This window comes from Peromyscus maniculatus, chromosome 8 (assembly GCF_049852395.1).
Source record: "Peromyscus maniculatus bairdii isolate BWxNUB_F1_BW_parent chromosome 8, HU_Pman_BW_mat_3.1, whole genome shotgun sequence".
Lineage (NCBI taxonomy): Eukaryota > Metazoa > Chordata > Mammalia > Rodentia > Cricetidae > Peromyscus > Peromyscus maniculatus.
Window position 1 is genome coordinate 59176424 of NC_134859.1, and position 15038 is coordinate 59191461.

Genomic DNA, 15038 nt, shown 5'->3' on the forward strand with positions numbered 1-15038 from the left:
GCAGTTATCAAGTGACTTGTTCCCCCACTCACTCGTTTAATTTCCTCCTTCAAAACAGGTAAATGTCTCAGTAATTTGGCAGCTAGAGGAGAGTGTCTTTCCAAACAGGACAGCAGACATCACTGTGACCATCTCTAAGTAAGTGGTGACTGTGTTAGCAGACTTAGGATCTGGCCTTGGGGGGAAGTCTTGTGTTCCAGCCGAGTGCTCTGGCTCTCTCGCTGTTCTGGGAGAAAGGGGGTACCTCACTGAGCCCACGGAAGTTTCCTCTCATCAAAGATACTTAAGATATTTGCATTCACACAAAGGAACACCAGGGTATATTCTTGTAGAGCTGGAGTCCTAGTTCTGACCTTCTCAACTCTGATAGAACTCTATCATGTTCTATCATGTTCAAAGGTAGGACAGGGTATGGTGCTAGGAAGGGGTCAAACAAGGTCAATTCTACTCCTGAGGCAATGTCTGATTTTTTTTTTTTTTTGAGACAGGATTTCTCTGTGTAGCCCTGGCTGTCCTGGTACTTGCTCTGTAGACCAGGCTGTCCTCGAACTCAGAAATCTGCCTGCCTCTGCCTCCCGAGTGCTGGGATCAAAGGCGTGTGCCACCATGCTCAGCATTCTAGAACTAATTTTGATTGCCATGAGTTAGGAGGTGATACTGTCTTCTATTGACAGATGCCAATAACCGTTATTCAGTGTGCAAGACAAGTCCATAACAGGGAATTCTTTGACCCAAAATGTCAAGTATAGAAGCTGAGAAATCCTACTAAAATCAACATTTCTCTAAGTGTGGCCTGCTAAGAGATTCATCTTTGAGATGTTTCTCAGGAAGTCAAGTTAACAAGCAGTTGTGTGGTCAATTAACACTTTTGTTCCCAGTTCCCATGAGAAGTCTTTGGCCAGAGGGACCCACAGCCTTCAGTTCAGGCATGCCTTCACTGCAGTTCTTCCCAGGTAAGGACCCCCTAGGGGTCTGTGTGATGGTCATGCCCTGAGGATGGCTTTGGGGATTCTCTCTTGTGGACACAAGTGCCCATCAGGGTGGATGTGGGCATTGCCCTTCTCTGAGAGGAGGCTGCTTAGTGCCCAGCCTCCCTGGGATACTGTCAGGCACAAAGGGTCGCCTGCCTCCCACACACAAAAAGGGCAGGCTCACCGACTTGTCCAAAATTGAGTCCCCGCTCAACCTAGACTACAGGATTTCTGGTGGTTAGAGAAAAGCTAGCATTCCTCAGGACTTGTGAAACTGGTTCTCATCTGCCCAAAGGAGCCATTTCCCTTACCTCTGGCAAAGGGACACCAGGCTCTCCAATTGACAAACACCTGTGGTGCCTGTCAGCCTCTCAAGGTCCGGGCTGGAGACAGCCTTGGCAGCTTGGAATGAACTTTTACTTTTCCGCCCACGGAGCGGCAGTTTCGGTTTCTTTACTGCACTACTTGTATGCATGCATCATGTTGGGTTTCTGAAACACCACAGTGGTCATCAAAAGCACAGTGCCAACTGGTCCTGTTACAAAAGGGTGATGGGATGCTAGGGAAAGGGGGTGGCTGTGGGGCTGGAGAAGGGCTGGGGAGATGGTGGCTCGGTGAGTCAAGTTCTGGCTGGGCAGGCATCAGGACCTGAGTTCAGATCCTCAGCACCCGTGGAAAAGTCAGTGGTGTGACGCACATCTGGAACGTCAGTGCTGGGGTGGGCGGGGTGAGAGAGGCAGATCCTTCCGGCTTGCCAGCCAGCCAGTCTAGCTGAAACAGCAAGCTCCCGGGTTCCGTGAGAGACTGTCAAAAGCTAAAGTGGAGAGTACAGGGGACTGGCGTTGACCTCTGGCCTGCACACGCGCACCCACAGGCAAGGGCACCGTCACACGTGTGCTCACACACATACGAGTTAGAGAAAAGAAGGGAGGCCACTCAGAGCAGAGTTCAACTGTACAGCTTGCAAATATTTTGTCCCAACTGCCTTACAAGGATTAACATTTTGACTTTCAGTTTTGAGTCCTCTTTTTTTTTTTTAAAAAGATTTATTTATTGTGTATACAGTGTTCTGCCTGCATGTGTGCCTGCAGGCCAGAACAGGGCTCCAGATCACATTACAGATGTTGTGAGCCACCATGTGGTTGCCGGGAATTGAACTCAGGTCCTCTGGAAGAGCAGCTGGTGCTCTTAGCCACTGAGCCATCTCTCCAGCCCCCGTTTGCTATCTGTCTTAGTGTGTCCAGTTGGAAACACACAAGTTCACCCAGAACCAGGAAGGAGCCTCGAGTCCTCACGCATGTCCTTCCTCTCATTGCAGACCGTCAGTGATGTACATGAACACAAGCCAGAGCCCTTCTGACCACAAAGACTTCCTCTTCAATGTAAGTACATAGTGATTACCGTCAACCTAAGGCTGCTAACGCCACTAAGTTTTGACTTGCTGCTCATTTGATTTGGCAGGTGCATGGGGAAAATCTCTTTGGAGCTGTATTCCAGCTGCAAATTTGTGTCCCCGTCAGATTACAAACTTTCCAGATTGTAAGAGTGAAGGATCTGACAAAGACTCAGGTATTTAAATGGGTTCCCTTTTTTTTTTCCTCCGAGACACGGTTTCTCTGTGTAGTCCTGGCTGTCTTAGAACTCGCTCTGTAGACCAGGCTGGCCTCAAACTCCCAGAGATCTGCTTGCCTCTGCCCCCTAGCTGTGAGATTAAAGGTGTGTGCATCACCACTGCCTAGCTTTTGTTTTTGTAGGATTTTTTTTTTCCCAAGACAGGGTTTCTCTGTGTAGTTTTGGTGCCTGTCCTGGATCTTACTCTGTAGACCAGGCTGGCCTTGAACTCACAGAGATCCACCTGGCTCTGCCTCCCAAGTGCTGGGATTAAAGGTGTGTGCCACCACCGCCCGCATCTGTAGGATTCTTTATCATGATCACATGTCTCTCCAGAGACTACAGATTCTCAAAGGTATAAAAACTAGAGCTTTAGCCAGGCCTGGTGGCACAGGCTTGTAATTGCAGCTGTCTGTGAGGATGAGGCAGGGAATTTCATAAGTTTAAGCCAGCTTGGCTACGAACAAGTTCAAGACTAGCCTGAACAACTTAGTGAAATCATGTCACAAAATAAAGAGGGCTGGGGACGCAGCTCCGTGAAAGCTGCCTGCTGTCCTGCACCAGGCCCTGGATTCAAACCTCAGGGCCGCAACACAGGGCTGGGGGGAACTCAGGAAGGCGTTTGCCTCGCAAGCACAAAGTCTGATCCCCAGAACCCATGCAAAAATGCTGGGCGTGGTGTTTGTGCTTGTAATCTCGCTGCTAGGAAAGTGGAGGACCCCTGAGACTCACTAACCCACAAATCTAGCTTAATCGGTGAACTCCAGGCCCATGGATGACTGTCACAAAGTGGACAGCATTCCTGATGACACTTGAAGTTGTCCTCTGACTTCTATTTGTCCCTCTGCCTCTCAACCTGTGGCTGCACACAAACCAATGTACATTTAAAATTTTAAAACCAAAACAAACCCAAACAAACCAACATGAGCTTTGGGAGTCAAAAACAAGACAACTTAATTATGGGAAAATATTAGGAGTAAGTCAGAAGGAAAATTAATCATTAAGATCTTAAAGCAATCTGTTTCCCTTTCTTTGATAAAAAATAAGCAAAAAAATTCAAACATCAGAGCCATAGAGACATTTATTTCCCTTTTGAAAAATCCATAAATTCTGCTTCTGTGATTGGTGAATGAATTTGATAAGACATTTCCCATATGCTGGTGTATACCCTCCATCTGGGGTTTGACTATCTAGTCTTTCTTTTTCTTTCTTTCTTCCTTCCTTTCTTCCTTTCTTTCTTTTTTTTTTTTTTGGCTCTGTTCTGCTACATCCTTTTTGCATCCAGTAACTAACTCATCTGAGGTCTGGTTCCTGCACCAGCCTTGACAACAGCTTCAGGAGCAGGAAGGACCACAGCTGAGGGCTGGGCTTTCTGACTTCTTTTTGCTCATCCTACATAAGGTATCAAGGCTCAAAACTTGTCCTCTATGTAGTTTATTTTTAAGAACACTTGTTAAAAAAGCAAGTTTAATCATGTCGACAAACATTTTGGTTACCTTTTAAAAACAAGATTCTCTTTTAAGAAGCTGACAGAGACCTCTTAAGGATGGGCATTTACCTCCATCCTGCTCGAGTGGCAGAGATTAAAAACAGTCCCAGAGGTGTTGAAGGTGTTCTCAATGAGGCTTTGGAAGTGCTCTCGATGTGAGCACTAAGAACCGGCTTACTTAAACAGACTGTGTTGGCAGAGCAGGTCAGTGGCAGAGTTGAAGCTTAGTACAGTTCTGTGGAAATGCTGCAGGCCTTTCTTTATTTGCTTCATGGCTGTGGTCTGACATTTAGTCTTAAAGCTCATATGATTCAGAATCTTGTCTGTGAGGTAATGTAGCCACAGCACATTATTGTAAGGGTGATACTCACCCCAGCAGTTTCTGTTCTCCTTCCTCATGAGCCTGTAGATCTCGAACTGGTAGTCACCTTCACCTGTAAATAGTTCCTCTTCAGCAGAGATATCACAGAAAACCACAATCCCATCCCGCTCCAAGCGGGACAGGGTGTAGTCGATGATGTTGACTTGTAGTCCGTGGGTGGGAATGGTGCTTGTCTCCCCATTGAGGGTGTAGTGGAGCTCTTTGAGGTTGGTTTTCTTTAAGAGCACATTCCCCCAGTGTAAGTCACGGTGCTCAAAGCGCAGCGATGCTTCTGCCACGGCGAGGGATGCGGTGATCTGGTGCAGAATGCTCTTTGCAGCAGCCACGGAGGACAGCTTTGTTTTCATTTGCTCTAAGTCAGTCCCACCGAACTCGAATTCCAGTATAATAAAGAGCTGGTCTTCCTGGAAAAAGTCAGGCCGGTCATTTGCAGATTTTTTGGTTGAGTTATAATGATCCCAGGCTTTGAGCAGCAAGGGAGGGTAAGGCCCCTGAACACAGTGTACTGAGTTCAGGCCAATAAAGCCTTCTGTGCGGTTGTACACCTCACCAGACAAGAGGCTCAGCTCTTTGGAGATGATGATCTCTGGTAGGATCTCCTCAAATGTTTTTTGATGAGACCCATTGACTAAATCTGGTCCTTCAATAGCAATGATTTTTAGGGCTACAGGTGTCTGATCAGTAACTGTTTGAAACACCTCCCCAAACACCCCTTCCCCAATCTTCTCACAGTGTTCCAGTTTTTCTGTGGAAAGGCAATCATCAAAGGGGATGGGTCCTTCCTGATCACACTCCCCATAAACCTTTTCAGCATAAGATGGCTTTTTGTCTGTGATCTCCAGGGCCTCTAAGGGGCTCAGCAAATACATAGAAGAGGAGTGGCAGGGAGAAACAGTCCCGCTTGCTCTGTTCATGATAAGAGAGGCTGAATATTCAGAGAGGAGGGACCTAGAGGGAGAACCGACAGTGTATTTGCAGCATACCTCCGACACGTTAGTTATAATTTTCTTCTTGTGGAAACTGAAGGAGGCTCTGGTTTTGGTCCAAGAACGGGCCTCATGGATATGATTCAAGTCCGGGGAGGAGACTGGATCTTCTCTTTTCTTCTTAGATTGGTGGTAGCGAAGGGCAGGGGTTCCCGTTGCTTCTTGCTGTTTCCTCTTCCGGAGTGACCCATTTCTCTTAGGCCTGCAGATTTGCTCGGGTACACGAAGGTCTTTGCAAGAACTGGCCTTTCCCCTGTCCACCTGGTCGGCTCCTTGAGACACAACCTTTTGACCTGTGGGCCTTCTCTTTCCCGTGCTTGCCAGACCCGGGCCCGTTCGGCTCTTTCCCACCTGCTGTATTCCAGTACACGATTCCTTCACATTCTCCCCATCGGTCCCAGACTCGTAATCTTCTGTGGTCCCCGAGTCCACAAGGCTAACGACAGATGACCTGAAGCCGGCTCCGGCTTGGCGACCCATCCTGGCGAACCCGCCTTCATCGGTGGCTGCTTCTTGGGGGCAGGGCAGAGATGCTTCGTCCACGGAGGCTGCTGGGAAGTGGCAGTCGTTGGGGGCCGCAGGGGCTGTATCCGAGTCGGGGGCTCCCGGGGAGGTCGGAGAGCCGAACAGGGAGGCACTGGTGCCTAGGTCGTTGCTGTCCCTGGACTGGCTGCACACGCCCAGGTCCGGGCTTAGGCAGCCCAGGTTGCAGCTGGGGAAGTGTGGCGGTCGCAGCCGGCCGCACGGGGTGCTGCACTTCTGCGGCGGCCGAGGCCGCAGCCTCTGGGTGGCTGTCAGGGTGCACTGGCGGGAGACGCGGCCCCGAGGTCGCCGGCGCCGTGGGCCTGCTGGGCTGCCAGGGAAGTCGGGGTCATCAGGGTCGTCCGGGTCGTCGGAAGAGACCGACGGCGACTGGTCATTGCCGCTGAAGCTGCTGCTGAAGGCGCGCTTCGGATCCGGCGGCTGGAACCATGGCACGGCCGGCCGGCGAGGCTGCCGCTGCGACCTCCGGACGCCCCTCGCCGCGTACGTTCGAAAGAGCCGGGTCCCGGGCTGCGGGCGGGACGCTGCCATGGCGGGTGCCCGCCGATCGGTTCAAACCGAAACACCGCGAGACTTCCGCGAGCGCGCCCGCCGGCCGCTGGGTCCTAGCGCCGGCTCCCCGGCTGCGCAGCACGCCGGGACCTCCCAGAAGCCGCCAGGGGGCAGGGTGCCTGCCTAGCGCGGACTTAGAGCGCTCAGGGCGGCTCAGGAAGGGATCTCGTTTCAGGCCCACACGGAGTGCACGCAGAGTCAAGAGCGCGCTTGTGGAAGCGATCCTGTTCAGGTGAGTGAGCTTGAGAAAGGGATGGTGGGGAGCCCCTTAACAGGGTGACCGCAGAGGTCAGGTCGCAGCTTCTGCAAAGTTCTGTCTGAGACTCTCAGCCTCACTTGGTCCTGTTTGCCATGGTGACTGACACTTGGCTTGGGCGAAGGGGATTGCTTAAACTGCTCGCAACTTCTGCTCTGGGACCTTAGATGCTCTATCCTAGATATTTAGATTTTCAGCCCTAATGCGCTAGAAGGGAGTAAGCAGACTCACTTTTTGCTTTTGCAGCATGTAGAAGAATGGCATTCAGTGATCTGTACTATCACATCGAATAAGGAAAATGTAACTGTGGCTGCAGAGATCTCCGTGGGCCACAACAAGCAGGTACTGGAGACTGCAATGCTGCAGATTTGGTCGTCCAACTCTAGGGTCTCTCCTCGAGAAAGAATAATAGCATCTGGAATGTGCCATTCAGAATAGATCGCTTGATTGACCTTCTGTCCCAACCTGCTCTTAGCAAGTACTTGATAGGTATCTTTTTTTTTTTTTTTTTTTTTTTTTTTTTTTTTTTTTGGTTTTTCGAGACAGGGTTTCTCTGTGTAGCTTTGCGCCTTTTCCTGGAACTCACTTGGTAGCCCAGGCTGGCCTCGAACTCAAGAGATCCGCCTGCCTATGCCTGCCTCTGCCTCCCGAGTGCTGGGATTAAAGGCGTGCGACACCACCGCCAGGCTTTTGATAGGTGTCTTAATTCTGTTCCACTCTAAGATGTGGGAATTACCCATGGTTCCTCTTTGCTACTCCCCATGTGTATTCTAGCAGCAAACCCTGCTGTCCCACCTTCAGAATATATTTAAAATCGTGTCTCTCTGCCTCTACTGATGTGGTTGTAATTCAGGTCACCCTCTCTGTTGGGCCTGTTGCATAACCTTGAGCACACTCTCTTTGTCTTGGCTTTTCCCCTAACCTAAACAAATAATTCTTCAAGAGCTAGAGCGATGGATCAGCAGTTCAGAGCGTGTACTGTTCTTGCAGAAGATGTGGTTCGTTCCTAGCACCCAAGTTGGGCAGCTCACAACAACTTGTAACTCCAGCTGTGGGGGGATCTGATGCCCTCTCCTCATCTCCATGGACACCTGCACTCACATGCACACATGCTCATATATGTACATGATTTTTAAAAACGAAATAATTTTTCAGTTAGCATTAGACTGTGCTATCTTCCTCTAAAAACAGAAATCAGAAACTCCAAACCAACAGAAACGGTGAACTTTGGAGCTGGATACACTTAGGTGAAAATCCATACTGCTTGCATGGCATGCAAAGAATTCCATGATTTGGTCCCTCCTTAATTTTTCGCCCAATGCTGCCTGTCCTTTCTCACTTCTGTCTCCCTTCTACCCAGATATTCTGTCATTTCTGTGTTTTAGCTTGCTAATAGTGTGGCTACTGGGGCTGTGCACCTGTAGTTAATTTGCATAACATTGCTCAGATTTTGTTTTCCTGGAGAGGCCTTACTGGAAAGTGGGAACAGATGACCAAGTTTAACATGGTGCAGTGATTCAGATGACAGCCATGTGGTCTCAACTGAGATGGAAGTGGGAATGGAGGGAAAGGGTCACATGGGTGACAGAGTGTTCTAGAACTGTCTAGAGCTGACATCGGGTGGGGTTGTGGCATGATGTCAAACTAAGGGAAAAGAAGTTGTGGAATGCTGGGCAGCAGTGGTGCACGCCTTTAATTCCAGCACTAGGGAGGCAGAACCAGGAGGATCTCTGTGAGTTTGAGGTCAGCCTGGTCTACAGGGCAAGATCCAGGACAGCCACCAAAACTACACAGAGAAACCCTGTCTCGAAAACACCAAGGAAGTTGGGGAATGACTACAGGCTTGTAGCTTGGATAGCTGTGTGCTGCTGGGACCATTTACAGAGGCTAAAGGAACACTGGAGAAGGAATGTATTTGAAGGGAAAGATGGTTGAAATTCTCCAGAAACAAGGAGTTCATGTCTAAAACGTGCTTTGTGTTCCTCCACACCCCACCTGTCTCCATCTTGAAGTTACTGAAAGATGTAACTGAACTGCAGATCCTCGGTGAAATATCTTTCGACAAATCTCTCTACGAGGGGCTGAACGCAGAGAACCACAGAACGAAGGTAACTCCTGGCTATTTTCTGATTAGTGTTCTGGGGAAACCGTTGTCGCTTCTGACCTTGGCTACACGACCACCTGTCCTGGTGTCCTTGAGCGTCTGCCTCAGTGTCTCATCTGAGAAATAGCAATCAACAACAGTGTGTACTTAGTGAAAGATTAATTGGTTTTGAAAATAGTTTAGGAGATAGTTAAATCGTTTCCTACGTGGGAAGTTATTTTTGTGTACCTATAATGTCTTCCTAGTATTCGACAGTAGTGTCTGTTACAGCGCTGAGCAGGAGCATGCTCCCAGTGCCTAATTCTTTTATAGGAGTTAGACTGAGCACTAGAAGTGTTGGAGTTCAGTTTTCAAAAATGTGGCCAAAGCCAAACTGATGTCTGGGTCTGAGCTAAACATTCTTGTGCGTGTTGCTCTGCATCTTCATTTTTTTCTCTTTTTAATTTTTTTTTTTTCCAAAACAGGGTTTCTCTGTGTAGCTTTGCGCCTTTCCTGGAACTCACTTTGGAGACCAGGCTGGCCTCGAACTCACAGAGATCCGTCTGCCTCTGCCTCCCGAGTGCTGGGATTAAAGGCGTGAGCCACCACCGCCCAGCTCTTTTTAAATTTTATATGTATGGGTGTTTTGCCTGCCTGTATGTCTGTTCACCACATGTGTGCCTGATGCCACGGAGGACAGAGTGGGTGTTGGGGACTGGGGAGATGGCACATTGGTTAAGAGTGTAGGCTGCTCTTGCTGAAGACCTAGTTTCAGTTCCCAGCACCTATATGGTGGCTCACATCATCTATGATTCTAGTTCTAGGGAATCTAATGCCCTCCTCCGCCCTCCTGTTCTGACGTCAGAGGCTCCAAGAGTGCACATGGTTCACAGACATATGCAGGCAAAATGCTCATACACATGAATAAGTAAATGATGTTGCATACACTCTGTCTTTGGTCTCGTGTGACTAATAAGTTCCTGGGCCTGGTTTCCCTCATGCCATTTTAATATGCCCATGTTCCCCTACAGTCTCCATTCACCCCAATAAATTTATGTCGCCCTTTCTACTTCTAGGAATAAGTGAGTCATCTGTCATTATCCATGTACTTCATGGATAATGCCAGGTGGATAGTGCTGTTCACATGTCCACCCAGGTGTATAGCCATCCTCCGTCTTTTAAAGGGAGTCAAACACTGCTCATAAAATGGAGTCTCTCTTGGGGCAAGGCACAACCTGGAAAACTGTCTTATACAGACAGTATAGAGTAACTCAGAGCAGGACACAGCCTGATGTCAATACACCCAGCTTATCACACTTATTCGTGTTATGTGTATAGGTATGTGTGTGAGCATATGCGTGTCAAGGTGTACATGGGACAACTTGCAGGAGTTGTCAGCCTTGAAGGCGTCTTGCTGGCCTCTGAAGGATTGCTTGTACAGAAAATGGTATTAAAGAAACATAAGCACTTTCTTATTAATCACACACTGCCTAGATTCTAAAAAAATAGGAGTTTATTTTCATAAAGTATTATCATTAAGCTGGGTGGTGGTGGCGGCGGTGTGCACCTTCAATCCCAGCACTTGGGAGGCAGAGGCAAGCAGATGGAGTTCGAGACCAACCTGGTCTACAGAGTGAGTTCTGGAAAAGTCAGGACTACACAGAGAAACCCTGTGTCTCAAAAATGAAAACTAACTAACTAACTAAAGCAATATAATTGAACTCCAACCCCACCAGAAAGGTACCAACTGAAAACTGTGGTTCCTTCAGCCGTCAATGCGGGTGCAATCTTCTCTCAGTCACCAGCAAAGGAGGCAGTCTGTCCTGACGGGCTCTGACCACCGTGACTCCAGAATGGTAGCTGACAGGATGGCCACTGGACTGCCCACTGTCCTATGTCCTGCTTCTCCCTTACCCTCTGCTTTGACTCACTTTGGGGAGAACCTGTGCATTTCAAAGGGGTCAAGGGAGAAGACCTTGAGAACTAGGGATGCTCTTTCCGCTGCAGTCTGGGCTGTTGTGCCCCTGGCATGGCGGGGCCTCCTTCACTCCTCTGCCCAGGTTCCAAGGTTCCAGAGTCCTGCCCCCCCCTCCCGCCTTCCACTCCTGCGTTACCATCAGAGCTCTGTTGCTGTCCCGCTCCGACTCTGTTGCCTTGTTCCTTTCCTGCTCTCAAGATCAGAACTTACTCCTGTGAAGTTCCGTTTGCCTGTAGCTAAGTGTGGTCCAAAGGGCCAGTCCTGACCCAGTCACATTTATAACTTAGCCGGGAGCGGCCTCAAGGGTGAGTTAGGTAACTCCCTACCCTGTATGAAATCTCTCCAAAGCATGCCTGACCTTGGTGCCTAGGCACTGGCCTGAGGGGAACTCAGTGTCTTGCCACAGGGACTCAACATGACCCGCTGGCTCCAACTGTGTCCTGGCTGCACGCTCTGGCCACTACCCAGGAGGGCCGGGCCCCTGTCAGGAAGTGTTATCTGTAGAGCTTTTCAGCATGTCAGGGTGAGAGAAGACTCCTGAGCTGCTGAGATCCTTGGAAAAACACCTTATGGGGATGATTTCTTTCTTTCTTTCCTTCCTTCCTTCCTTCCTTCCTTCCTTCCTTCCTTCCTTCCTTCCTTCCTTCCTTCCTTCCTTCCTTCCTTCCTTCCTTCTCTCTCTCTCTCTCTCTCTCTCTCTCTCTCTCTCTCTCTCTCTTTCTTTCTTTCTTCCTTGTTTGTTTTTGTTTTTGTTTTTGTTTTTCAAGACAGGGTTTCTCTGTGTAGCTTTGGCGCCTTTCCTGGAACTCACCCTGTAGCCCAGGCTGGCCTCGAACTCACAGAGATCCACCTGCCTCTGCCTCCCAAGTGCTGGGATTAAAGGCGTGTGCTACCACCGCCCAGCGTGGGGATGATTTCTAACAGAAGAGTCCTGCAGTGCCCTGGGTGGACCCATTTTTGCCCTTACAGCATCCCCGAGGATGCATTCAGCCAGGTGAAGAACAGGGCAACCCCTGCCAGACACTTCTCATAGGAAAAGGTATTGCCAAAGACTTTAGGCATTTGTTGGAGATTTAAAAACATCCATCAGACTTGAGTTGAAAAGGACTTGGAGATCTTTAAACAAGGCATCACTTTGGAGACAATGACCATAGGAACCAAGGACACAGATGGGCATAGCTGCTGTAGAATCGATGCTGTGAGAGCATCCTCAGCCTGGCAGACCACCTTTGGGACAAGGTCACATCCCCCGATGACCTAGCTCATTGAGATCAGAGACCAGAATAGTTTCTTGTGAAGTGCTGTGGCCATCAGATGATTTTAGGTGGTGGAAAATGCTGTGTCAGGGAATGGTCAGCTTTTTGCCGCCATCAGTCTCGATCAATACGCAGGTTGTTACTAAGTCCTTATCTTTTGCTCCTTAAAATAACATGGACGCTCTTCCTCGCTTGCAGTTTACTGACTTGTTGGACTATCTCTCTATCCAGATCACTGTCATCTTCCTGAAAGATGAGGAGCCCCACTCTTTGCCTCTCATCATTGGCAGCAGTATTGGAGGCCTCCTGGTCTTGGTTGTGATTATAGCCATTCTGTACAAGGTCAGTTCTGCTCATCATGTCTGGAAGAAGAAGAAGGCACAGGGCGCTCATGTTGGTTTCAGTACCTTTGAGGACAGCTAACTTCAGACCTAGTGCATCTATCTACCCTGGCCTTGTGGCCTCTTTTCTATATTGTTGAAGCTATACATCCTGTTTAGACAGAAGAACCTGACAGTCTCTCTCTGGGGGTGGGGGGAGCCTAATTGAAGTATTTGAGCACAGAGAGCTATTCCTAAGACAGATCTGATTGTCACCCCTTTTAGAGTCCTTGTCTTGCCCTATCTCAGAGTCCAAACCCACTCAGTGTTATTTGAGGCCTTCTACATCCTGGCCTCTCTCTCTCTCACATCCGTAAGTCTTGCTTTTTTTTTTTTCCTGCAGACCAGTTGACTCATTCCCTAAATAGGCTCACGACTCTCTGTTGGGGCATGTGTGACTGCTCTTGCTAGGAGTGCCAGTCCCCACCCTCTCACCCTTCACACAGCTCCCCAGGAAGCTTAGCCAGGCTCCTGGATGCATGTGCTGGCTTCCGGGCCAGGCCGGAGGAGAGCTCCCTTCTGACAGCCTTACAGGTGGCAGCCATCACACCTCAGTGTTATTTCCGGTCTTCCTAGATCCTGAGCTTCTGTGGGAGGCTGTGTGCAGTCCAGGTCTTTAGCATGGCTGGCTGTCCTGGGCCTTCTCCCAGAGAGAGGATTAGATCCAGACGGTGTTTAAGTGCTCTGGCCGTTCAGAGGACAGGGGAGGCCTGCTCTTGTTGGGGGATGAGCACCAGGAAGGCAGCACTGAAGAAGGGACCAAGAGGATGAAGAAAGCTCAGAGGAGGGCAGAGGAGGAAAGAGAAGCCAGAGGCAGAGGTCTGGAGCTGTTCACAGCAGCCCGGAGACTGTGTGTAAAGCAGGCGGCTACCTCAGGTCCTTACGAGGCTTCCTTCCTCCTCATTGTTTCAGTGTGGCTTTTTCAAGAGAAAGTATCAGCAGCTGAACTTGGAGAGCATAAGGAGGGCCCAGCTGAAGGCGGACAGTCTGCTGGCGGAAGATTAGAGCCCTGCTTCAGTCCCAGAGCCTGGACGTCCCAGTGTCTGCCGCATACTCTGCTTGGGACGACCTGGGAGCATCGAACAAACCGTAGCGTTGTTCACAGCACTCATTGTTTCCATAACGTTGGTGCGCTGTGCAGAAGGGAAACTTGGACGCATTTTCTTTTAAATAAATTTACTTTTACAGCAATGCCTCTAGTGTGTACATATTTTCCACAATTTGCCATGTGTTTTGATGACTGATAGACCAAATTTCCATTCCTTTAAAAATATTAATTATATTGGGTTTTTTGTTTGTTTGTGTCAGGGTCTCTCTACATAGCTCTGGCTGTCCTGGAAGAATTCACTATATAGACCAGGCTGGCCTTGAACTCACAGAGATCCACCTGCCTCTGCCTGCTGAGTGCTGGGATTAAAGGGGAGTGCCACCACACCCAGCGTGACTCTTTTATATTCTTTTAAGCAAAGATTTATTTTTATGTAAGTATATGTGTGTATGCATCTGTATGTATTTGCACCTGTATGTATATGTGGATTGGTTTTGAACTCGGAGATTCCCCTGTCGCTGCTTCTTGAGTACTGTGATTAAAGGCATGCACCACCAAGCTGGGCCCTTATCTGTCTAACTTACTGTACTCTTTAAATTATTATTATTAGTTTATTCAGTATACTGCAAGAGAGCAGTGGCTTGGAAATCCACTATTTTAAGGTAGGATTTTCCGTCGGTTTCTCGGTTTCCAGGACCCAGTAGCCCAACACAGGCAGAGTGGTCACTAGATGCTTCTCCTGCGCAGGGCCTGGGGTGAGGCTGGACTGGCTTTGCCAGTCTAGAGCCCGCAGATCCTGGTCTCTTGGAGCCTCTCTCCTGTCTTTCCATTGTGAAGTCTGGGATTAAGGCCGGAGTGCCAGCAGGAAGAGAATGCACCGGCCCGCTTTGGTGCGTCAGATCACTGACATGCTTTTGTTTCCCAGCTGACTGCCAGCACGAATCAGGGACTCAGGGCTTGGAGAAGTTTGCCTCCGAGATGAAGGAACTAGGCTGGACTCAATTCAGTAGGTGGCTGAGGGTTGAGAGAGTGCCTCAGGGGTCAAACAGGATTCCCTGGAGACTTCGGAGGACCTTGCGCAGCTTTATGGGTCAGCAGAGAAGGGAACTTCTCTAGAGACAGAGTGTCTCTCAAGAATGTTTGTCTCAGCCGGGCGGTGCACCTTTAATCCCAGTACTCGGGAGGCAGAGCCAGGCGGATCTCTGTGAGTTCGAGGCCAGCCTGGGCTACAGAATGAGATCCAGGAAAGGCACAAAGCTACACAGAGAAACCCTGTCTCAAAAAACCAAAAAAAAAAAAAAAAAAAAAGAAAAGAAAAAAGAAAAAAAGTTTGTCTCCTGAGCAAACAATTTCAGGAAGGAGAGAGACTGCTGGAGAGACATGTGGGCTATGACTGTTTCCCTCTCCCCCATATAAAGACTGGCAGCCAGTTTTCCCCCTGGAAGACTCCTTATTTACCCTCAGGAGAGAGATTTCTCCTTGCTGTGCGCACTAATAAACACA

General features: G+C 49.1%; 2 protein-coding genes across 4 annotated transcripts in view; one reads left to right on the plus strand and one right to left on the minus strand.

Annotated features, from left to right (window-relative positions):
- The window catches only part of Itgae (integrin subunit alpha E), a 59731-nt gene extending 46053 nt beyond the window's left edge, over positions 1-13678 (plus strand). For 2 of the 3 annotated variants that reach the window (XM_006992215.4, XM_076542855.1), the window contains exons 23-31: positions 59-138; positions 879-953; positions 2290-2353; positions 2433-2540; positions 6710-6766; positions 7037-7132; positions 8803-8898; positions 12339-12449; positions 13400-13678. In XM_006992215.4, the coding sequence (XP_006992277.2) occupies positions 59-138; positions 879-953; positions 2290-2353; positions 2433-2540; positions 6710-6766; positions 7037-7132; positions 8803-8898; positions 12339-12449; positions 13400-13492 (780 nt within the window). In that variant the 3' untranslated portion in view covers positions 13493-13678. The remainder of the gene's footprint in view (positions 1-58; positions 139-878; positions 954-2289; positions 2354-2432; positions 2541-6709; positions 6767-7036; positions 7133-8802; positions 8899-12338; positions 12450-13399) is intronic. The other variant, XM_076542856.1, reaches the window with a different exon arrangement.
- On the minus strand, positions 3813-6561 carry Haspin (histone H3 associated protein kinase). Its single transcript, XM_006992214.4, has one exon. It carries the CDS (start codon positions 6511-6513, stop codon positions 4246-4248), a length of 2268 nt encoding a protein of 755 aa, XP_006992276.1. The 5' UTR covers positions 6514-6561; the 3' UTR covers positions 3813-4245.
- Positions 13679-15038: the final 1360 nt, after the last annotated feature.

Bases quoted from the DNA above. Each gene is read 5' to 3' on its own strand.
- Haspin (XM_006992214.4), bottom strand. From the start codon at position 6,513: ATGGCAGCGTCCCGCCCGCAGCCCGGGACCCGGCTCTTTCGAACGTAC.